The 24,848-nt window shown below is 38.4% G+C and overlaps 1 protein-coding gene across 2 annotated transcripts in view; it reads left to right on the forward strand.

Annotated features, from left to right (window-relative positions):
- LOC133557217 (neurexin-1a-like) overlaps positions 1–15,014 on the forward strand; it is a 133,648-nt gene extending 118,634 nt beyond the window's left edge. For both annotated transcript variants that reach the window (XM_061907517.1, XM_061907516.1), the window contains exon 13: positions 13,448–15,014. In XM_061907517.1, coding sequence (XP_061763501.1) covers positions 13,448–13,749 — 302 coding nt within the window. In that variant the 3' untranslated portion in view covers positions 13,750–15,014. The remainder of the gene's footprint in view (positions 1–13,447) is intronic.
- The last annotated feature ends 9,834 nt before the right edge of the window (positions 15,015–24,848 follow it).

Genomic DNA, 24,848 nt, shown 5'->3' on the forward strand with positions numbered 1-24,848 from the left:
CATGCTAATATAAGAGACATCAGGATAATTTCAAAATGGCGCTAAGTATCAAACACCATGATTTTTGGTAAAAACATGCAAAATTTGCTCAAAAAATCAAGCATAAAGCGTTAGCATGATGACATAGGAGTGAACGCTCTCCTAAAATGGTGCCAAGTATTAAAATGCACTATATTTAGGTGAAAACATACAATATTAGATAAAAAGGTAGCATAAAATGTTAGCATGTTAACGTAGAAGATGTTAGCATACTTGTATGATGAAGCCAAGTATCAAAAAACAGGATTTTTAGGTTTAAACGAACAAAATGAGCTAAAATGCTGGCATAAAATTAATACTATAATAAAATAGGAAAAGTTAATGTACTTCTAAAATAGCACAAAGTATTAAAATGCACTATTTCAAGGCATAAACATACAAAATTAGCTGAAAAGCTAGCATAAAACGTTAGCATGCTAATATAAGAGACCTCAGCATAATTTCAAGATGGCGCTAAGTATCAAACACCATGATTTTTAAGTAAAAACATGCAAAATTTGCTAAAAAAAAAATCAAGCATAAAGCGTTAGCATGATCACATAGGAGTTAACGTTCTCCTAAAATGGTGCCAAGTATTAAAATGCACTATATTTAGGTGGAAACATACAATATTAGCTAAAAAGGTAGCATAAAATGTTAGCATGTTAACTAAGAAGATGTTAGCATACTTGTATGATGAAGCCAAGTATCAAAAAACATGATTTTTAGGTTTAAACGAATAAAATGAGATAAAATGCTAACATAAAATTAATGCTAAAATAAAATAGGAAAAGTTAATGTACTTCTAAAATAGCACCAAGTATTAAAATGCACTATTTCAAGGCATGAACATACAAAATTAGCTGAAAAGCTAGCATAAAACATTAGCATGCTAATATAAGAGACATCAGCATAATTTCAAGATGGCGCTAAGTATCAAACACCATGATTTTTAGGTAAAAACATGCAAAATTTGCTCAAAAAATCAAGCATAAAGCGTTAGCATGATGACATAGGAGTTAACGTTCTCCTAAAATGGTGCCAAGTATTAAAATGCACTATATTTAGGTGAAAACATACAATATTAGCTAAAAAGGTAGCATAAAATGTTAGCATGTTAACGTAGAAGATGTTAGCATACTTGTATGATGAAGCCAAGTGTCAAAAACCATGATTTTTAAGTATAAACTAAAAAAAATAGCTGAAAAGCTAGCATAAAACGTTAGCATGCTAATAGACGAGACATCAGCATACTTCCAGGATGGCGCTAATTATCAAACAATGATTTTTAGGTAAAAACATGCACAATTCACTAAAATTCAAGCATAGAGCATTAGCATGATGACATTGAAGAAGTTAACATTCTTTTAAAATGGTGCCAAGTATTAAAATGCACTATATTTAGGTGGAAACATACAATATTAGCTAAAAAGGTAGCATAAAATGTTAGCATGTTAACATAGAAGATGTTAGCATACTTGTATGCTGAAGCCAAGTATCAAAAAACATGATTTTTAGGTTTTAAACAAACAAAATGAGCTAAAACGCTGGCATAAAATTAATGCTAAAATAAAATAATGAGTTAACGTACTTCTAAAATAGCACCAAGTGTTAAAATGTACAATTTCTAGGCATAAACATACAAAATTAGCTGAACAGCCAGCATAAAACATAAGCATGCTAATATAAGAGACATCAGCATAATTTCAAGATGGCGCTAAGTATCAAACACCATGATTTTTAGGTAAAAACATACACAATTCGCTAAAATTCAAGCATAAAGCGTTAGCATGATGACATAGAAGAAGTTAACATTCTTCTAAAATGGTGCCAAGTATTAAAATGCACTATATTTAGGTGGAAACATATAATATTAGCTAAAAAGGTAGCATAAAATGTTAGCATGTTAACATAGAAGATGTTAGCATACTTGTATGCTGAAGCCAAGTATCAAAAAACATGATTTTTAGGTTTTAAACAAACAAAATGAGCTAAAATGCTGGCATAAAATTAATGCTAAAATAAATTAGGATGAGTTAACGTACTTCTAAAATAGCACCAAGTGTTAAAATGTACAATTTCTAGACATAAACTTACCAAATTAGCTGAACAGCTAGCATAAAACGTAAGCATGCTAATATAAGAGACATCAGCATACTTCCAAGATGGCGCTTAGTATCAAACACAATGATTTTTAGGTAAAAACATGCAAAATTCGCAAAAATTCAAGCATAAAGCGTTAGCATGATGACATAGGAGTTAACGTTCTCCTAAAATGGTGCCAAGTATTAAAATGCACTATATTTAGGTGAAAACATACAATATTAGCTAAAAAGGTAGCATAAAATGTTAGCATGTTAACGTAGAAGATGTTAGCATACTTGTATGATGAAACCAAGCATCAAAAAACATGATTTTTAGGTTTAAACGAACAAAATGAGATAAAATGCTTACATAAAATTAATGCTACAATAAAATAGGAAAAGTTAATGTACTTCTAAAATAGCACCAAGTGTTAAAATGCACTATTTCTAGGCATAAACATACAAAATTAGCTGAAAAGCTAGCATAAAACGTTAGCATGCTAATATAAGAGACCTCAGCATAATTTCAAGATGGCGCTAAGTATCAAACACCATGATTTTTAGGTAAAAACATGCAAAATTTGCTAAAAAAAATCAAGCATAAAGCGTTAGCATGATGACATAGGAGTTAACGTTCTTCTAAAGTGGTGCCAAGTATTAAAATGCACTATATTTAGGTGAAAACATACAATATTAGCTAAAAAGGTAGCATAAAATGTTAGCATGTTAACTAAGAAGATGTTAGCATACTTGTATGATGAAGCCAAGTATCAAAAAACATGATTTTTAGGTTTAAACGAACAAAAGGAGCTAAAATGCTAACATAAAATTAATGCTAAAATAAAATAGGAAAAGTTAATGTACTTCTAAAATAGCACAAAGTATTAAAATGCACTATTTCAAGGCATAAACATACAAAATTAGCTGAAAAGCTAGCATAAAACGTTAGCATGCTAATATAAGGGACATCAGCATAATTTCAAGATGGCGCTAAGTATCAAACACCATGATTTTTAGGTAAAAAACATGCAAAATTTGCTAAAAAAAAATCAAGCATAAAGCGTTAGCATGACGACATAGGAGTTAACGTTCTCCTAAAATGGTGCCAAGTATTAAAATGCACTATATTTAAGTGAAAACATACAATATTGGCTAAAAAGGTAGCATAAAATGTTAGCATGTTAACGTAGAAGATGTTAGCATACTTGTATGATGAAGCCAAGTATCAAAAAACATGATTTTTAGGTTGAAACGAACACAATGAGCTAAAATGCTAACATAAAATTAATGCTAAAATAAAATAGGAAAAGTTAATGTACTTCTAGAATAGCCCAAAGTATTAAAATGCAATATTTCAAGGCATAAACATACAAAATTAGCTGAAAAGCTATCATAAAACGTTAGCATGCTAATATAGGAGACATCAGCATAATTTCAAGATGGCGCTAAGTATCAAACACCATGATTTTTAGGTAAAAACATACACAATTCGCTAAAATTCAAGCATAAAGCGTTAGCATGATGACATAGAAGAAGTTAACGTTCTTCTAAAATGATGCCAAGTATTAAAATGCACTATATTTAGGTGAAAACATAAAATATTAGCTAAAAAGGTAGCATAAAATGTTAGCATGTTAACGTAGAAGATGTTAGCATACTTGTATGACGAAGCCAAGTATCAAAAAACAGGATTTTTAGGTTTAAACGAACAAAATGAGATAAAATGCTAACATAAAATTAATGCTACAATAAAATAGGAAAAGTTAATGTACTTCTAGAATAGCACAAAGTATTAAAATGCACTATTTCAAGGCATGAATATACAAAATTAGCTGAAAAGCTAGCATAAAACGTTAGCATGCTAATATAAGAGACCTCAGCATAATTTCAAGATGGCGCTAAGTATCAAATACCAAGATTTTTAGGTAAAAACATGCAAAATTTGCTAAAAAAAATCAAGCAAAAAGCGTTAGCATGATGACATAAAACAAGTTAACATTCTTCTAAAATGGTGCCAAGTATTAAAATGCACTATATTTAGGTGGAAACATACAAAATGAGCTAAAAAGCTAGCATAAAACGTTAGCATGCTAATATAAGAGACATCAGCATAATCTCAAGATGGCGCTAAGTATCAAACACCATGATTTTTAGGTAAAAACATGCAGAATTTGCTAAAAAAAATCAAGCATAAAGCGTTAGCATGATGACATAAAACAAGTTAACGTTCTTCTAAAATGGTGCCAAGTATGAAAATGCACTATATTTAGGTGGAAACATGCAAAATGAGCTAAAAAGGTAGCATAAGAGGTTAGCATGTTAACATAGAAGATGTTAGCATACTTGTATGATGAAGCCAAGTATCAAAAAACATGATTTTTAGGTTTAAACGAACAAAATGAGCTAAAATGCTAACATAAAATTAATGCTAAAATAAAATAGGAAAAATTAATGTAATTCTAAAATAGCACAGTGTTAAAATGCACTATTTCAAGGCATAAACATACAAAATTAGCTTAAAAGCTATCATAAAACACTAGCATGCTAATATAAGAGACATCAGCATAATTTCAAGATGGCGCTAAGTATCAAACACCATGATTTTTAGGTAAAAACATGCAAAATTTGCTCAAAAAATCAAGCATAAAGCATTAGCATGATGACATAGGAGTTAACGTTCACCTAAAATGGTGCCAAGTATTAAAATGCACTATATTTAGGTGGAAACATACAATATTAGCTAAAAAGGTAGCATAAAATGTTAGCATGTTAACTAAGAAGATGTTAGCATACTTGTATGATGAAGCCAAGTATCAAAAAACATGATTTTTAGGTTTAAACGAACAAAATGAGCTAAAATGCTAACATAAAATTAATGCTAAAATAAAATAAGAAAAGTTAATGTATTTCTAAAATAGCCCAAAGTATTAAAATGCACTATTTCAAGGCATAAACATACAAAATTAGCTTGAAATCTAGCATAAAACATTAGCATGCTAATATAAGAGACCTCAGCATAATTTCAAGATGGCGCTAAGTATCAAACACCAGGATTTTTAGGTAAAAACATGCAAAATTTGCTAAAAAAATCAAGCATAAAGCATTAGCATGATGACATAGGAGTTAACGTTCTCCTAAAATGGTGCCAAGTATTAAAATGCACTATATTTAAGTGGAAACATACAAAATGAGCTAAAAAGGTAGCATAAGAGGTTAGCATGTTAACGTAGAAGATGTTAGCATACTTGTATGATGAAGCCAAGTATCAAAAAACAGGATTTTTAGGTTTTAAACAAACAAAATGAGCTAAAATGCTGGCATAAAATGAATGCTAAAATAAAATAGGATGAGTTAATGTACTTCTAAAATAGCACAAAGTATTCAAATGCACTATTTCAAGGCATAAACATACAAAATTAGCTGAAAAGCTAACATAAAATGTTAGGATGCTAATATTAGAAACCTCAGCATAATTTCAAGATGGCGCTAAGTATCAAACACCATGATTTTTAGGTAAAAACATGCAAAATTTGCTCAAAAAATCAAGCATAAAGCGTTAGCATGATGACATAGGAGTTAACGTTCTCCTAAAATGGTGCCAAGTATTAAAATGCACTATATTTAGGTGGAAACATACAATATTAGCTAAAAAGGTAGCATAAAATGTTAGCATGTTAACTAAGAAGATGTTAGCATACTTGTATGATGAAGCCAAGTATCGAAAAACATGATTTTTAGGTTTAAATGAACAAAATGAGCTAAAATGCTAACATAAAATTAATGCTAAAATAAAATAGGAAAAGTTAATGTACTTCTAAAATAGCACAAAGTATTAAAATGCACTATTTCAAGGCATAAATATACAAAATCAGCTGAAAAGCTAGCATAAAACGTTAGCATGCTAATATAAGAGACATCAGCATAATTTCAGGATGGCGCTAAGTATCAAACACCATGATTTTTAGGTAAAAACATGCAAAATTTGCTAACAAAAATCAAGCATAAAGCATTAGCATGATGACCTAGGAGTTAATGTTCTCCTAAAATGGTGCCAAGTATTAAAATGCACTATATTTAGGTGGAAACATACAATATTAGCTTAAAAGGTAGCATAAGAGGTTAGCATGTTAACATAGAAGATGTTAGCATACTTGCATGATGAAGCCAAGTATCAAAAAACATGATTTTTAGGTATTAAACAAAAAAAATGAGCTAAAATGCTAACATAAAATTAATGCTAAAATAAAATAGGACAAGTTAATGTACTTCTAAAATAGCACCAAGTGTTAAAATGCACTATTTATAGGCATAAACATACAAAATTAGCTGAACAGCTAGCATAAACGGTAGCATGCTAATATAAGAGACATCGGCATACTTCCAAGATGGCACTAAGTATCAAACACCAGCATTTTTAGGTAAAAACATGCAAAATTCACTAAAATTCAAGCATAAAGCGTTAGCATGATGACATAGAACAAGTTAATGTTCTTCTAAAATGGTGCCAAGTGTTAAAATGCACTATATTTAGGTGGAAACATACACAATTAGCTAAAAAGGTAGCTTAAAATGTTTGCATGTTAACATAGAAGATGTTAGCATACTTGTATGATGAAGCCAAGTGTCAAAAAACATGACTTTTAAGTATAATAAAAAAAAACTAGCTGAAAAGCTAGCATAAAACGTTAGCATGATAATATACGAGACATCCGCATACTTCCAAGATGGCGCTAATTATCAAACAATGATTTTTAGGTAAAAACATGCAAAATTCGCTAAAATTCAAGCATAAAGCGTTAGCATGATGACATAGAAGAAGTTAACATTCTTCTAAAATGGTGCCAAGTATTTAAATGCACTATATTTAGGTGACAACATACAATATTAGCTAAAAAGGTAGCATAAAATATTAGCATGTTAACATAGAAGATGTTAGCATACTTGTATGATGAAGCCAAGTATCAAAAAACTGGATTTTTAGGTTTTAAACAAACAAAATGAGCTAAAATGCTGGCATAAAATTAATGCTAAAATAAAATAGGATGACTTAACGTACTTCTAAAATAGCACCAAGTGTTAAAATGTACAATTTCTAGGCATAAACATACAAAATTAGCTGAACAGCTAGCATAAAACGTAAGCATGCTAATATAAGAGACATCAGCGTACTTCTAAGATGGCGCTAAGTATCAAACACCATGATTTTTAGGTAAAAACATGCAAAATTCACTACAATTCAAGCATAAAGCGTTAGCATGATGACATAGAACAAGTTAATGTTCTTCTAAAATGGTGCCAAGTGTTAAAATGCACTATATTTAGGTGGAAACATACACAATTAGCTAAAAAGGTAGCTTAAAATGTTTGCATGTTAACATAGAAGATGTTAGCATACTTGTATGATGAAGCCAAGTGTCAAAAAACATGACTTTTAAGTATAATAAAAAAAAACTAGCTGAAAAGCTAGCATAAAACGTTAGCATGATAATATACGAGACATCCGCATACTTCCAAGATGGCGCTAATTATCAAACAATGATTTTTAGGTAAAAACATGCAAAATTCGCTAAAATTCAAGCATAAAGCGTTAGCATGATGACATAGAAGAAGTTAACATTCTTCTAAAATGGTGCCAAGTATTTAAATGCACTATATTTAGGTGACAACATACAATATTAGCTAAAAAGGTAGCATAAAATATTAGCATGTTAACATAGAAGATGTTAGCATACTTGTATGATGAAGCCAAGTATCAAAAAACTGGATTTTTAGGTTTTAAACAAACAAAATGAGCTAAAATGCTGGCATAAAATTAATGCTAAAATAAAATAGGATGACTTAACGTACTTCTAAAATAGCACCAAGTGTTAAAATGTACAATTTCTAGGCATAAACATACAAAATTAGCTGAACAGCTAGCATAAAACGTAAGCATGCTAATATAAGAGACATCAGCGTACTTCTAAGATGGCGCTAAGTATCAAACACCATGATTTTTAGGTAAAAACATGCAAAATTCACTACAATTCAAGCATAAAGCGTTAGCATGATGACATAAAACAAGTTAACGTTCTTCGAAAATGGTGCCAAGTATTAAAATGCACTATATTTAGGTGGAAACATACAATATTAGCTAAAAAGGTAACATAAAATGTTAGCATGTTAACATAGAAGATGTTAGCATACTTATATAATGAAGCCAAGTATCAAAAACAATGATTTTTAGGTTTAAACGAACAAAATGAGCTAAAATGCTAACATAAAATTAATGCTAAAATAAAATAGGATGAGTTTATGTACTTCTAAAATAGCACCAAGTGTTAAAATGCACTATTTCTAGGCATAAACATACAAAATTATCTGAATGGCTACCTTAAAATGTTAGCATGCTAATATAAAAGACATCAGCATACTTTCAAGATGGCGCCAAGTATCAAACACCAGGATTTTTAGGTAAAAACATGCAAAATTGGCTAAAATTCAAGCATTAAGCGTTAGCATGACATAGAACAAGTTAACGTTCTTCTAAAATGGTGCTAAGTATTAAAATGCACTAGAATTTGAATTTGAATTAATTTCATGCTAGCATTTTAGCTAATATTGTATGTTTCCAGCTAAATATAATGCATTTTAATACTTGGCACCATTTTAAAAGAACGTTAACTTCTTCTATGTCATCATGCTAAAGCTTAATGCTTGAATTTTAGCAAATTTTGCATGTTTTTACCTAAAAATCATGGTGTTTGATATTTAGCGCCATCTTGAAAGTATGCTAATGTCTCTTATTTTAGCATGCTAACGTTTTATCATTGCTGTTTAGCTAATTTTTTTAGTTTATTCCTAAAAATCATGGTTTTTGATACTTGGCTTTATCATGTAAGTATGCTAACATCTTCTATGTTAACATGCTAACCTCTTATGCTACCCTTTTAGCTAATTTTAAATGTTTCCAGCTAAATATAGTGCATTTTAATACTTGGCACCATTTTCGAAGAACGTTAACTTCTTCTATGTCATCATGCTAACTCTTTATGCTTGAATTGTAGCGAATTTTGCATGTTTTTACCTAAAAATCCTGGTGTTTGATACTTAGCGCCATCTTAAAAGTATGCTGATGTCTCTTATATTAGCATGCTAACGTTTTATTCTAGCATTTCAGCTAATTTTGTTAGTTTATGCCTAGATATAGTGCATTTCAATACTTGGTGCTATTTTGCAAGTACGTTAACTTGTCCTATTTTATTTTAGCATTATTTTATGTTAGCATTTTAGCTCCTTTTGCTCGTTTCAACCTAAAAATCATGTTATTTTGATACTTGGCTTCAACATACAAGTGTACTAATCTCTTATATATTAGTGCAGGGGTAGGGAACCTATGGCTCTAGATCCAAATGTGCCTCTTTTGATGACTTCATCTGGCTCTTAGATAAATCTTAACTGACATTGCTTAACACAACATAATAATGAATCAAAATCAATGTCATTTTGAATTACTGACCTGTACAAGGCTTCGATTACATCGCATTAAATATTCCAATTTGAGATATTTCGGGGGGGAAATTTTGCATATTTTGTGTTTTACCATATAAAAAACTGAGCTGTTTTTTTTTTTTTTAAAGAAGGGCCTAAAACAAACAAACGAAACATAAACAGCAATACAACTTAAAATTGACGGATATATCTCAAGTTGATCTTGAGATTATTGTGCTAAAAGTAAACAGTAAAAAACATGTATAAATTATTTTTTAACACTTTAATAAATAGGACACTTTTGGATCCCCAATTATTTTAGTGTGATTTCTTTTTTAAGTGTCATTGCTCAAAAAATAATAATGAATCAAAATCCAAAATTAAGGCTACAATTATTATATAATCTCAAATATCCCACCTAAAAAAGTTATTGGGTGAAAATACTGCATATTTTGTGTTTTTTCCATTTTTTTTTCTTTCTAACGTTGATTTAGAGATTTAAAACTTGCATAATAATAAAAATTATAATACTGAATAATGACAGATTTTTAATATTTTTTTTGCACCAAAACCCTTTGGGGTCCCCGGGATCATAACTGAGTGGAGGCCTAAATGTATATTTTTTATACATATTTTGTATTGGTTTTTAAAATAAAAATTATGAAAATGGCCCCCGCTTGCTCTGATTTTTCAGTGGGCGGTGGCTTCACACGATAATTATGAATAATTCCGCTAGTAAGCACAGAGCTAAAAATAATGTTCAAAATACAAAAACATTCTCATGCATTTTATCCATCCATCCATTTTCTACCAGACTTGTTCAAGAAGTCGCATTAATGGTTAGAAGTATTTGATTCATTATTGGTTAACTTCAGAATAAGTATGTTATTAAAACGAATAAGGGATTTATTATACTCTAAACTAGGGATGCACCGAAATTAAAATTTGTGGCCGAAGCCGAATAAAATTTAAATGCTTGGCCGAATACCGAATAATGAATGCAGTTTTTCACAATTTTTTTTATATTGCATAAATACCCTAGAAAAATATTTAGACATGTTTTTCAAATAAAGTAATTTTTTATTGAATATTGACATTTTTTAAATATTCCAGTAGCCTTTGCTTTTCAAAAAAAGCACAAAGTTTTTCATTTCTATTAGGCCTTCAAACAAAACATGCATTCCAAAAAAAAAAAAAAAGTGCATTAAAGTGGATAAACCCACAACAAATGAATTATTGTCCTTTTGGCAAAAGTCTGCTTAGCCACAGTAGATATGCTAATAATGTAAACAGAAGACTCAAGTAAATCTCAATTAAGTGTGTGCTTGTAACCTCATACACTTATACAGGTACACAACATTGTAACCTCATACACTTATACAGGTACACAACATTGTAACCTCATACACTTATACAGGTACACAACATTGTAACCTCATACACTTATACAGGTACACAACATTGTAACCTCATACACTTATACAGGTACACAACATTGTAACCTCATACACTTATACAGGTACACAACATTGTAACCTCATACACTTATACAGGTACACAACATTGTAACCTCATACACTTATACAGGTACACAACATTGTAACCTCATACACTTATACAGGTACACAACATTGTAACCTCATACACTTATACAGGTACACAACATTGTAACCTCATACACTTATACAGGTACACAACATTGTAACCTCATACACTTATACAGGTACACAACATTGTAACCTCATACACTTATACAGGTACACAACATTGTAACCTCATACACTTATACAGGTACACAACATTGTAACCTCATACACTTATACAGGTACACAACATTGTAACCTCATACACTTATACAGGTACACAACATTGTAACCTCATACACTTATACAGGTACACAACATTGTAACCTCATACACTTATACAGGTACACAACATTGTAACCTCATACACTTATACAGGTACACAACATATCCCAACGCCACTGCACGTTGGTTGATTGCGTCACCGCGTCAAAAAATGGCGTCACACGCCACTATTCGGCCTTGTTTTTAACTCATTCCACCGAATGCTTTTTTTGCCATATTCGGCCGAATATATTCGGTTACCAATTAATCGGTGCATCCCTACTCTGAACATGTTGGTCTTACTTAAAAATGCACACATTTAGTTGTATTCAGTGTTAAAAAATGTATGGCTCTCACGGAAATACATTTTTAAATATTTGGCTTTCATGGCTCTCTCAGTTCAGAACTTGGTCCGCATTGCCGGCAGTAAGTCGGACTCGTTTCCAGTGAGGGTTGGACTCCGCCAAGGCTGTCCTTTGTCACCGATTCTGTTCAGAACTTTTATGGACAGAATTTCTAGGCACAGTCAAGGCGTTGAGGGGTTCCGGTTTGGTGGCCACGGGATTAGGTCTCTGCTTTTTGCAGATGATGTGGTCCTGATGGCTTCATCTGACCGGGATCTTCAGCTCTCACTGGATCGGTTCGCAGCCGAGTGTGAAGCGACCGGAATGAGAATCAGCACCTCCAAGTCCGAGTCCATGGTTCTCGGGTGGAGTGCCATCTCCGGGTTGGGGAGGAGACCCTGCCCCAAGTGGAGGAGTTCAAGTACCTAGGAGTCTTGTTCACGAGTGAGGGAAGAGTGGATCGTGAGATCGACAGGCGGATCGGTGCGGCGTCTTCAGTAATGCGGACGTTGTACCGATCCGTTGTGGTGAAGAAGGAGCTGAGCCGGAAGGCAAAGCTCTTAATTTACCGGTCGATCTACGTTCCCATCCTCACCTATGGTCATGAGCTTTGGGTCATGACCGAAAGGATAAGATCACGGGTACAAGCGGCCCAAATGAGTTTCCTCCACAGGGAGAGGATCCAGATGAGGTCATTCGGGCATCTGGTCAGGAAGCCACTCGAATGCCTCCTTAGGGAGGTGTTTCGGGCATGTCCGACCGGTAGGAGGCCACTGGGAAAACCTTGGATACGTAGTACCGGTAACTGAGTAACTGAATATAAAAAATAACGCATTAGACTACTAGGGTAGACTACTATCGATTGAGCGGACGCTGTATCAATCCGTTGTGGTGAAGAAGGACCTGAGCCGGAAGGCAAAGCTCTCAATTTACCGGTCGATCTACGTTCCCATCCTCACCTATGGTCATGAACTTTGGGTCATGACCAAAAGGACAAGATCACGGGTTCAAGCGGCTGGAATGAGGCGGGTCTCTCCCTTAGAGATAGGGTGAGAAGCTCTGCCATCCGGGAGGAACTCAAAGTAAAGCCGCTGCTCCTCCACATGGAGAGGAGCCAGATGAGGTGGTTCGGGCATCTGGTCAGGATGCCACCCGAACGCCTCCCTAGGGAGGTGTTTAGGGCACGTCCGACCGGTAGGAGGCCACGGGGAAGACCCAGGACACGTTGGGAAGACTATGTCTCCCGGCTGGCCTGGGAACGCCTCGGGATCCCCCGGGAAGAGCTGGACGAAGTGGCTGGGGAGAGGGAAGTCTGGGCTTCCCTGCTTAGGCTGCTGCCCCCGCGACCCGACCTCGGATAAGCGGAAGATGATGGACGGATGGATGGATGGGCTCTCTCAGCCCCTTGTATAAGCGTATAGCGTTTTATGCTCGCACTTTCGCTATTTTTCTTTGTTTGAACCTAGAAATGATGGTTCTGATACTTCCCGGCATCTTACATGCTTATTGGTTCCCAGTTGGTTTTATGCATTTTCTAGTTCATTCCATTATGCATTGATAAAACCTAAACAGGATATTGTACATTCATGCATTTTGCCCCGGTTCCTCATGTCTCACGTTGACGTTCGGGATGCACAGTATGATGAAATTCACCCCCCCCCCCCCCCTGCCGCCCCTCCCCCAGCCCGTCCTCCCCTGCCGGAGGTGAAGGTCTTCCCCGGCCCGTCGGAGGTGGTCCGCGAGAGCAGCAGCACCACGGGCATGGTGGTGGGCATCGTGGCGGCGGCGGCGCTCTGCATCCTCATCCTGCTCTACGCCATGTACAAGTACCGCAACCGCGACGAGGGCTCCTACCACGTGGACGAGAGCCGCAACTACATCAGCAACTCGGCGGCGCAGCCCAACGGCAGCGCCAAGGACAAGCCGCTGGGCATCACCAAGATCTCCAAGAACAAGAAGAACAAAGACAAGGAGTATTACGTCTGAAGCGGCGAGAAACATCGGATGCACAAAAAAAAAACAACTAAGAAAAAAAAAAAAAAACGGCTCTATGTACATAAATAGGTATATTCTCAAAAAGAGCACACGCGGACGTTAATGTTTACTCTCCAATAATCCCACTTTCATCCAAGCACACACAGACTGGCCAGAGAGGGGCCCCCAGGGACCCTTCGTGTACAAAATCGACCTACGACAGCCTCGGGAAAGCGGCTCTTTTTATGAACCATTTAGGAAGGACTCGCCAAGGACGCTTCGCCCCAGAAAAAAAAAAAGTTTGTGTGAATTTGCTCTTACTGACGACTCTGCACACGTCACGCACTGCAGGGGCGTGCACCCCAAAAACCACAAAAAAAAGTCGAGACGAGCAGCCCCTGAAGTGTCTTTTCTTCTCCCAGCTTCTATCGGCCTTCCAGCTAACGGACGGGACTCTCGGAGGATTCAAAACAAGAAACAAGCACAGGACGGGGACGGGAAATCAGGGTGGAGTGGGCGGGGCCAAGATGTTTTTTTTTTTTTTATGTTTACCTGGAAACAGATACCCGGAGACTTGAGATGCTACCTACAGACACGCATGGCGTCGCACTAAGCCACGCCCTCTCATTGCACGCGAATCGTGATTTATACACCCACCCGAAGGCGGCGCCATGTTCGATTCCGCACCCGGAATGGCATTGCTCGCAAAGAGGGCGGAGTGGCGGGAAAATGACAAATCCCAGCCAGGCTAGAACAAAAAGAGGACTTTTTAGGTGAGCCGGGGGTGAACAGGTGTATGGTTTTTCTACACATATAGGACATAAAGGGTGCCATAACGTCGGCCAGCCCCGCTCCAGTTCTTCCACGCGACGTACGTCTGATGCATGCTGGCAGGACGACAAAAGAAAAAACAAAACAAACAAAAAAAAATGGTGTGAGATGATAGCGTCCAAATGATCCCCCTCCATCTTGACTTTTACGATGTTTCTCAATCTCTGTCGTCGTTTTTTTCCTTTTCCTCCTCTCTCTCTTTCTCTTTCTCGCTCCGTTCGCGTTGCCGTCCCCCGGCGGCGGCGGCGGCGGCGCTGCTTCTCCACCCCGCGCGGTCCCTCCACATCTACTCGGTGTTCATCTTATTATTTTCTATATGTCCAATTTTTCTACAGTATTTACTTTTATTTTTATTGTTACGGTTCTTTGATGAACATAAAGTGGAAATTTATTATGAAAAAAATAGTTTTGAAGATTAACGAGTAAATAAACTATTACCCAAGTCATCCGTTTGTGTGTGCGTGGAGAAGTGCTTCCTCTTTTTCTTCTTCTTCTTCTTCTGCTTTGCTTGAGGGGGTGGTATTCATGTGTTCATCTCCATCTGCGATGTCCTTGACCACAAGCAGTTGGGACACAGATTTAAAAAAAACAAACTAAAAAAACAACTCCTGCTCTGGCGGTAAATAGGAAACAACATTATTTCTCACCAGTAGGGGGGGCACAAACCTGACATGACAAATGTTGACGTGACCCCGGTATGCAGAGACAGATTACCCTTCGTCTCGTGTTAGGGTCGGCACCAACCCGTTTTAGTTTTTAAATGCATAAAAGTGTCAGAGATAGTTGTTGACGAAGATGCAGAGGAGGGAGGCATGACTTAATTTAAAACACTCAGACAAAAAACAAAGGGTACAAACAAAAAGCACGCACGTGGGCGGATAACAAACAAAAAGAGCTAGCATGGGAACTAGAAATTATACGGAGCTTAGCATGGAAGCTAGCAAAAACAAAAGGCTTAGCATGGAGGCTAGCATTAACAGAACAGGGAACAGAAGTCGTGACGTGTTGTACAAAGACAAAATAGGAAGCAGGGAACAAAAAACAGTAAGCTATAAACATCTAACGAATTATAGCTTGCCGCTACGCTGCAACAACACGACAGGAGCAGCCATACAATACAGAAGCGACATTCAATACGTGACAATAATCCAGCATTGACTGGAGGAACAAAGCAGGTGAAATAGGAGCGGGCTGATTGGCAGCAGGTGTGGCCAGGTGCCAATCAAAAATGAAAAAAAATAACTAGACATAAAGGTACAACTAAGGGGGCAGCACAGTGGAAGAGGGGTTGATTGATTGATTGAAACTTTAATTAGTAGATTTCTCAGTTCAGTACATATTCCGTACAATTGACCACTAAATGGTAACACCCCAATAAGTTTTTCAACTTGTTTAAGTCGGGGTCCAATTCATGCTATAGTGTGTCTGCCTCGCAATACGAAGGTCCTGAGTAGCCCTAGGTTCAATCCTGGGCTCGGGATCTTTCTGTGCGGAGTTTGCATGTCCTCCCCGTGACTGCGTGAGTTCCCTCCGAGTACTCCGGCTTCCTCCCACCTCCAAAGACATGCACCTGGGGATAGGTTGATTGGCAACACTAAAATTGGCCCTAGTGTGTGATTGTGAGTGTGAATTTTGTCTGTCTATCTGTGTTGGCCCTGCGATGAGGTGGCGACTTGTCCAGGGTGTAACCTGCCTTCCGCCCAATTGTAGCTGAGTTAGGCACCAGCGCCCCCCACAACCCCAAAAGGGAATAAGGGCAAGAAAATGGATGGATGGATGGGGCAGAAACGCACACCATGAAATCTGGACAAAATAGGTTCCTCAGAGGTTGGCAGAAGTAAGGGCCAGGGCACACTGAGCAGGGCAAAAGTAATCCTTTTACTGTACCTCAGGGGGACTAGGAGATAAACACACAAGAGGTTAGGGAATTCAGGACAAAGTAGCGAAAACACACCAGGTCTGGTGAAGCAGGTGCATGCACGACACAAGTTCCGAAGACAATAACCGGCGAGGCCAAGCTGACAGTGACGAGCTTAAATACCGGCGTGCTAATTGCGAGCCGGTGGGGCCTCAAGGTCCGCCCCCTCGCCGAGGACGAATGACTAAAAGCACAGGTGCAGACACAAAGGAGAAGGCAGGAAAACACTAAAAAGACAACACATGAGCTGTTTCAGGTCACCTGACTGTGTCCAACAAAACTGTTCATAAGGAAGAGCATCTGTCAACGAGATGTGGCTGCATACAGAATCGCCGCACTTCCGTCGTCGGCCATTTGTAAGTTGTCGTCGTCGGCAAAAAGAAAGATTTCCGCCGTGATATAATAACTAAGAAGAGAAATCGTCTAAAATTCAATACGTTAGTAATAGTTGTCCATTTTGGTCTTGAAAATGACTTAGTAAGTCGCTCTATATTCCTCACTCCATCAATGTTTTATGTCCATGCTGTAAGTCACACATTTTTAGGGCCCCCATTGCCAAAGGACTCATTGTTTTTCGTGCGTTTTATTCTTTCTTTATTATTATTCCGCACCTTCGCACCTTCAAAACTCACCAAATTTGACACTTACATCGGTCTGGCAAACCTTCCCAACTTATTTAACAACCAAACCCCAAAAATCAAAATTGCTCTCTAGCACCCCCTAGGAAAAAAAAAAAAAACAGATTGCTTGTAACTTCCGTTAGGAATGTCGTAGGGAAATGAAACGAAAACCTCTATGTAGGGCTGACTTAGACCTAGATTTCATAATGGTACCTTCTAGGGCAAAAATCGACAAAAATTTGGCAAAAACCCCTTCAAGTCAAAATGTGCCTAAAAAATGCAATTTCTGCCTCTTTGCGCTGTAATTTGACCCCCTTAAAATACTTCAAAACTCACCAAACTTGACACACACATCAGGACTGGCGAAAATTGCAATCTAGTTAAAAAAAAAAAAAAAAAAAAAAAACTCAAAATCGCGCTCTAACGCAATTTTTGAGTAAAACACAAGACAAAACTGCTCCTAGGAAGAAAACACAGACAGAACTGCTTGTAACTTCCAGTAGGAATGTCAGAGAGACATGAAACAAAAACTTCTATGTAGGTCTCACCTAGACCTACATTTCAATAATTTACATCCTGCAGCAAAAATTAACAGGAAGTTAGAAATTACCCCTTCAAAACAAAAGTTTTGTACAAAACCCGTCACCTTTCTTCAAACATTATCTCCTCTGAGCGCGTTTGTCGTTTCGGCTTCAAACTCGCACAGGAGAGAGTTTGAACCCTTCTGATTAAAAGTTATAGAAAGAGTTTTGATTACTGCTCCGGTTTTGATTTTATGACCCTTCAAAGAACACTTAGAACTACCCCTGGACAAAAGTATTGGGACGCTTAGGACTAACACTAGGTAAAAGTATTGGGACACTTAATACCCCTGGACAAAAGTATTGGGACACTTAGGACTAACACTCGGCAAAAGTATTGGGACACTTAAGACTAACAGTAGACAATGACAATGTGAAATGGAATTAGTTCTTTTTTGTCCTCAAAATTCTACACACAATACCATATAATAATAGTAGCTACTATCCATGCATCTTCTACCGCTTATGCGGGTTTGGGTCGCGGGGGCAGCAGCCAAAGGCGGGCCCGACCAACGCTGCTTGCAGCTTTAATTATATTTATATTTTATATTATCACATATCACATTTTAGGCATCCATCCATTTCTACCGCTTGTCGTGTTCGGGGTTGCTGGAGCCTATCTCAGCTGCATTCAGGCGCAAGGCGGGGTACACCCTGGACAAGTCGCCACCTCATCGCAGGGCCAACACAGATAGACAGACAACATTCACACACTAGGGTCAATTTAGTGTTGCCAATCAACCTATCCCTAGGTGCATGTCTTTGGAGGTGGGAGGGGCCTATCCCCAGGTGCATGTCTTTGGAGGTGGGAAGGGCCTATCCCCAGGTGCATGTCTTTGGAGGCGGGAAGAAGCCGGAGTAACCGGAGGGAACCCACGCAGTCACGGGGAGAACATGCAAACTCCACACAGAAAGATCCCGTGCGCAGGCTCGAACCCAGGACCTTCGTATTGTGAGTTAGACGCACTAACCCCTGTTCCACCGTGCTGCCCATAAGGCGACAGATCTCAACATTCATCAATTCCTTCAACAACTACTACTAATCATGACAGACTTCATGAGAGACGACAAAGGTTATTTTGGAACAAACGACGATCAAGAACTTCATATTTTTGAGCCTGAATATACAGAGGATCAACTACAAGTTTTAGAAGGTGAGTGGTATTATTTGTTAGTGCTAACCAAGAAATGCAAACTACGAACATAATAAAACAATCACTTACTGTACAATGTCTGCTCCCACAAGGATGCCGACTGATGGGATGTGCATATTTTACTCTTTCAATGAAAAAATTCATCGTAATTCACACGCAGGTAAGAAAAAAACAAGCCCCCTTTGTTGTTTGTCTTTCCCTTCATCTGTGTTAGATGTCATAGTTCACCACCTTCCCGGTTTATGCATGCGAGAAGCTAGGCTTAGAAATCGACTTAGACAAACTTTGATGATCCACAAAGGGAATTGTTCCACACAGTAGCTCCCTTACAAATGATGGAAAGGAGAGGGCGAAAACAAACCCTATAAAGTAGACTGTAAAGGTTGCCTTCTAGTGGGTTCTTCAGACCACCACACACCACAAGGAGAGCCCGGAATTCAGGGTATAACACTGTTTTATTTTCATAAATAGTGCAAATGGTTTGCTTCCCAGCAAAATATCTTCTCTGCGTCTGTGTCTCTCTCTCTCTGGCTCCCACTCCAAGTCCAACTGCATGTCTCAATCCAGCTGGTGCTAATAAAGGCGACAGGGGGCCCACCTGGGCCATCCACTCACCTGTCGCTGTCTTCGAGGCCTGTCCTGGCATGCCACAAAGACTAAAAATTTACCATAGTAGCAATATAAAATATAAGATATATGTAATATTCATAATCAGTATATGCAGTACTATATACTCATATTTATATATATATAATTTATAATCTAGGATTCCCTTTTACCAGCTCAGAGGCGATGCAGCAGCTCACCGGCTCAGTATGTCAATATAGCAACATAAATGGTAAATGGTTATACTTGTATTGATTGAGACTTTTATTAGTAGATTGCACAGTACAGTACATATTCCGTACAATTGATCACTAAATTGTAACACCCTAATAAGTTTTTCAACTTGTTTTTAAGTCGGGATCCATGTTAATCAATTCTTGGTATAGTGCTTTTCTACCTTAAAGGAACTAAAAGCGCTTTGACACTATTTCCACAAGTCCAACTGCGTGTCTCAGCCCGGCTGCTGCTAATAAAGGCGACGTGATTAGATAACATGGCCCACCTGGGCCATTAACTCACCTGTCGCTGTGTTCGAGGCCGGTCCTGGCACGTCCCGCTCCACATAGACTAAAAATGTACCAGAGTAGCAATATAAAATATAAGATATATGAAATATTTATGTATAGTATATGCAGTAATATATACTAATATTTATATATATAATTTATAATCTAGGATTCACGTTTACCAGCTCAGAGGCGATGCAGCAGCTCACCGGCTCCGTATGTCAATATAGCAGCATAAATGGTAAATGGTTATACTTGTATTGATTGAGACTTTTATTAGTAGATTGCACAGTACAGCACATATTCCGTACAACTGACCACTAAATTGTAACACCCGAATAAGTTTTTCAACTTGTTTTTAAGTCGGGGTCCACGTTAATCAATTCATGGTATAGCGCTTTTCTACCTTGAAGGAACTCAAAACGCTTTGACACTATTTCCACAAGTCCAACTGCGTGTCTCAGCCCGGCTGCTGCAAATAAAGGCGACAGGTGCTTAGATAACAGGGCCCACCTGGGCCATCCACTCACCTGTCGCTGTGTTCGAGGCCGGTACTGGCACGTCCCGCTCCACATAGACTAAAAATGTACCATAGTAGCAATATAAGATATATGAAATATTTATGTACAGTATATGCAGTAATATATACTAATATTTATATATATAATTTATAATCTAAGATTCACGTTTACCAGCTCAGAGGCGATGCAGCAGCTCACCGGCTCCGTATGTCAATATAGCAGCGTAAATGGTTATACTTGTATTGATTGAGACTTTTATTAGTAGATTGCACAGTACAGTACATATTCCGTACAATTGACCACTAAATAGTAACACCCTAATAAGTTTTTCAACTTGTTTTTAAGTCGGGATCCATGTTAATCAATTCTTGGTATAGTGCTTTTCTACCTTAAAGGAACTAAAAGCGCTTTGACACTATTTCCACAAGTCCAACTGCGTGTCTCAAACCGGCTGCTGCTAATAAAGGCGACATGTGATTAGATAACAGGGCCCACCTGGGCCATGCACTCACCTGTCGCTGTGTTCGAGGCCGGTCCTGGCATGCCCTGCTCCACATAGACTAAAAATGTACCATAGTAGCAGTATAAAATATAAGATATATGAAATATTTATATACAGTATATGCAGTACTATATACTAATATTTATATATATAAATTATAATCTAGGATTCACGTTTACCAGCTCAGAGGCGATGCAGCAGCTCACCGGCTCAGTATGTCAATATAGCAACGTAAATGGTTATACTTGTATTGATTGAGACTTTTATTAGTAGATTGCACAGTACAGCACAGCACATATTCCGTACAATTGACCACTAAATTGTAACACCCGAATAAGTTTTTCAACTTGTTTTTAAGTCAGGGTCCACGTTAATCAATTCATGGCATAGCGCTTTTCTACCTTGAAGGAACTCAAAGCGCTTTAACACTATTTCCACAAGTCCAACTGCGTGTCTCAGTCCAGCTGCTGCTAATAAAGGCGACAGGTGATTAAATAACAGGGCCCACCTGGGCCATCCGCTCACCTGTCACTGTGTTCGAGGCCGGTCCTGGCACGCCACGCTCCACATAGACTAAAAATGTACCATAGTAGCAATATAAAATATAAGATATATGAAATATTTATATACAGTATATGCAGTAATATATACTGATATTTATATATATAATTTATAATCTAGGATTCCCTTTTACCAGCTCAGAGGCGATGCAGCAGCTCACCGGCTCCTTATGTCAATATAGCAGCATAAATGGTAAATGGTTATACTTGTATTGATTGAGACTTTTATTAGTAGATTGCACAGTACAGTACATATTCCGTACAATTGACCACTAAATAGTAACACCCTAATAAGTTTTTTCAACTTGTTTTTAAGTCGGGATCCATGTTAATCAATTCTTGGTATAGTGCTTTTCTACCTTAAAGGAACTCAAAGCGCTTTAACACTATTTCCACAAGTCCTACTGCGTGTCTCAGCCCAGCTGCTGCTAATAAAGGCGACAGGTGATTAAAAAACAGGGCCCACCTGGGCCATCCGCTCACCTGTCACTGTCTACGAGACTAAAAATGTACCATAGTAGCAATATAAAATATAAGATATATGAAATATTTATATACAGTATATGAAGTAATATATACTGATATTTATACATATAATTTATATTCTAGGATTCCCTTTTACCAGCTCAGAGGCGATGCAGCAGCTCACCGGCTCAGTATGTCAATATAGCAACGTAAATGGTTATACTTGTATTGATTGAGACTTTTTGCACATATTCCGTACAATTGACCACTAAATGGTAACACCCGATTAAGTTTTTCAACTTGTTTAAGTCGGGGGTCCACGTTAATCAATTCATGGTATAGCGCTTTTCTATCTTGAAGGAACTCAAAGCGCTTTGACACTATTTCCACATTCACCCATTCACACACTGACGGCGGCGAGTTACCTCACTGTGAACACATCACTGCTAAAAGTAGTTCCTCGGCATTAGCGCTTATAGTAAGAATATAGCTAATACCTGGTTGATGAAAATTGAGTATTGTTGGCGCGTTCTGGGTGTTTTTTGGTTTACTCCCATAACCTGCGTTGCTAGCCACCTCTTATATTACAACCCCAAAAGGGAAAAGCGGTAGAAAGTGGATGGATGGAGAGAAAAAAGAAAGACATAGAGATTGTGAATGATGGGCAAAATTTCAAAAATACTGCGGTTCATCTTTAACCGGAAAACAATACAATCATTAAAAAATGCCAGGTCTTGATCATGTGGCCCCTCTTAGTGGTCGGGGCCCGAAACTACCATGTAGTTTTTATGTCACCAGCCGACTAATCATAAGGAATTCCGGCGATGAACAATAGACTTATGTATCGTGGAAGGTATAAAATGCTAAAATGATGTGGTTAAGTATCAATCAATCAATCAATGTTTATTTATATAGCCCCAAATCACAAATGTCTCAAAGGACTGCACAAATCATTACGACTACAACATCCCCGGAAGAACCCACAAAAGGGCAAGGAAAACTCACACCCAGTGGGCAGGGAGAATTCACATCCAGTGGGACGCCAGTGACAATGCTGACTATGAGAAACCTTGGAGAGGACCTCAGATGTGGGCAACCCCCCCCCCTCTAGGGGACCGAAAGCAATGGATGTCGAGCGGGTCTAACATGATACTGTGAAAGTTCAATCCATAGTGGCTCCAAGACAGCAGTGAGAGTCCCGTCCACAGGAAACCATCTCAAGCGGATCAGCAGCGTAGAGATGTCCCCAACCGATACAGGCGAGCGGTCCATCCTGGGTCCCGACGAGCGGTCCATCCTGGGTCTCGACTCTGGACAGTCAGTACTTCATCCATGGTCATCGGACCGGACCCCCTCCACAAGGGAGGGGGGGACATAGGAGAAAGAAAAGAAGCGGCAGATCAACTGGTCTAAAAAGGAGGTCTATTTAAAGGCTAGAGTATACAGATGAGTTTTAAGATGAGACTTAAATGCTAAGTATGTGTACCTCCTGCTCGACACAGGTGCACAAGAGTGTGTGACGTTGCAATCAGTGAGCTTGTCTAGTCTTCACACACACACACACACACACACACACACACACACACACACACCCTCCTTTGTGAAATGTCCCTCTATCAGGAGCAGCGCCTCTATCAGGCGACCATTCTTTGCTGCCTTTTGTGTGCGTCTCAAGGCTGTGTTTTTCTCCTAATCACAGAGAGCTTATTTCCTCTCCTCTGCAAAAAAATAAAAATAAAACAAGGAGATGAAGATGCATAAGGATTTGTTTCAAAGATTGTTACATACGCGCGTGGGCTGGTAGAACGGAATATTTTGTCAGTCGCAATCCTGCCGGCATTAAGTCGGACACATTTCCAGTGAGGGTTGGACTCCGCCAAGGCTGTCCTTTGTCACCCATTCTGTTCAGAACTTTTATGGACAGAATTTCTAGGCGTTGAGTGGATCCGGTTTGGTGACCGCAGGATTAGGTCTCTGCTTTTTGCAGATGATGTGGTCCTGATGGCTTCATCTGACCGGGATCTTCAGCTCTCACTGGATCGGTTCGCAGCCGAGTGTGAAGCGACCGGAATGAGAATCAGCACCTCCAAGTCCGAGTCCATGGTTCTCGCCCGGAAAAGGTTGGAGTGCCATCTCCGGGTTGGGGAGGAGACCCTGCCCCAAGTGGAGGAGTTCAAGTACCTAGGAGTCTTGTTCACGAGTGAGGGAAGAGTGGATCGTGAGGTCAACAGGCGGATCGGTGCGGCGTCTTCAGTAATGCGAACGTTGTATCGATCCGTTGTGGTGAAGAAGGAGCTGAGCCGGAAGGCAAAGCTCTCAATTTACCGGTCGATCTACGTTCCCATCCTCACCTATGGTCATGAGCTTTGGGTCATGACCGAAAGGACAAGATTACGGGTACAAAATGAGTGGGCCTCTCCCTTAGAGATAGGGTGAGAAGCTCTGCCATCCGGGAGGAACTCAAAGTAAAGCCGCTGCTCCTCCACATGGAGAGGAGCCAGATGAGGTGGTTCGGGCATCTGGTCAGGATGCCACCCGAACGCCTCCCTAGGGAAGTGTTTAGGGCACGTCCAGTCGGCAAGACCCAGGACACGTTGGGAAGACTATGTCTCCCGGCTGGCCTGGGAACGCCTCGGGATCCCCCGGGAAGAGCTAGACGAAGTGGCTGGGGAGAGGGAAGTCTGGGCTTCCCTTCTTAGGCTGCTGCCCCCGCGACCCGACCTCGGGTAAGCGGAAGATGATGGATGGATGGCAATCCTGCAGAAACAAGGCAGGAGACTTGTGAAGTGAAGTGAATTATATTTATATAGCGCTTTTTCTCTAGTGACTCAAAGCGCTTTACATAGT

This window comes from Nerophis ophidion, linkage group LG08 (assembly GCF_033978795.1).
Source record: "Nerophis ophidion isolate RoL-2023_Sa linkage group LG08, RoL_Noph_v1.0, whole genome shotgun sequence".
NCBI classification, from domain to species: domain Eukaryota; kingdom Metazoa; phylum Chordata; class Actinopteri; order Syngnathiformes; family Syngnathidae; genus Nerophis; species Nerophis ophidion.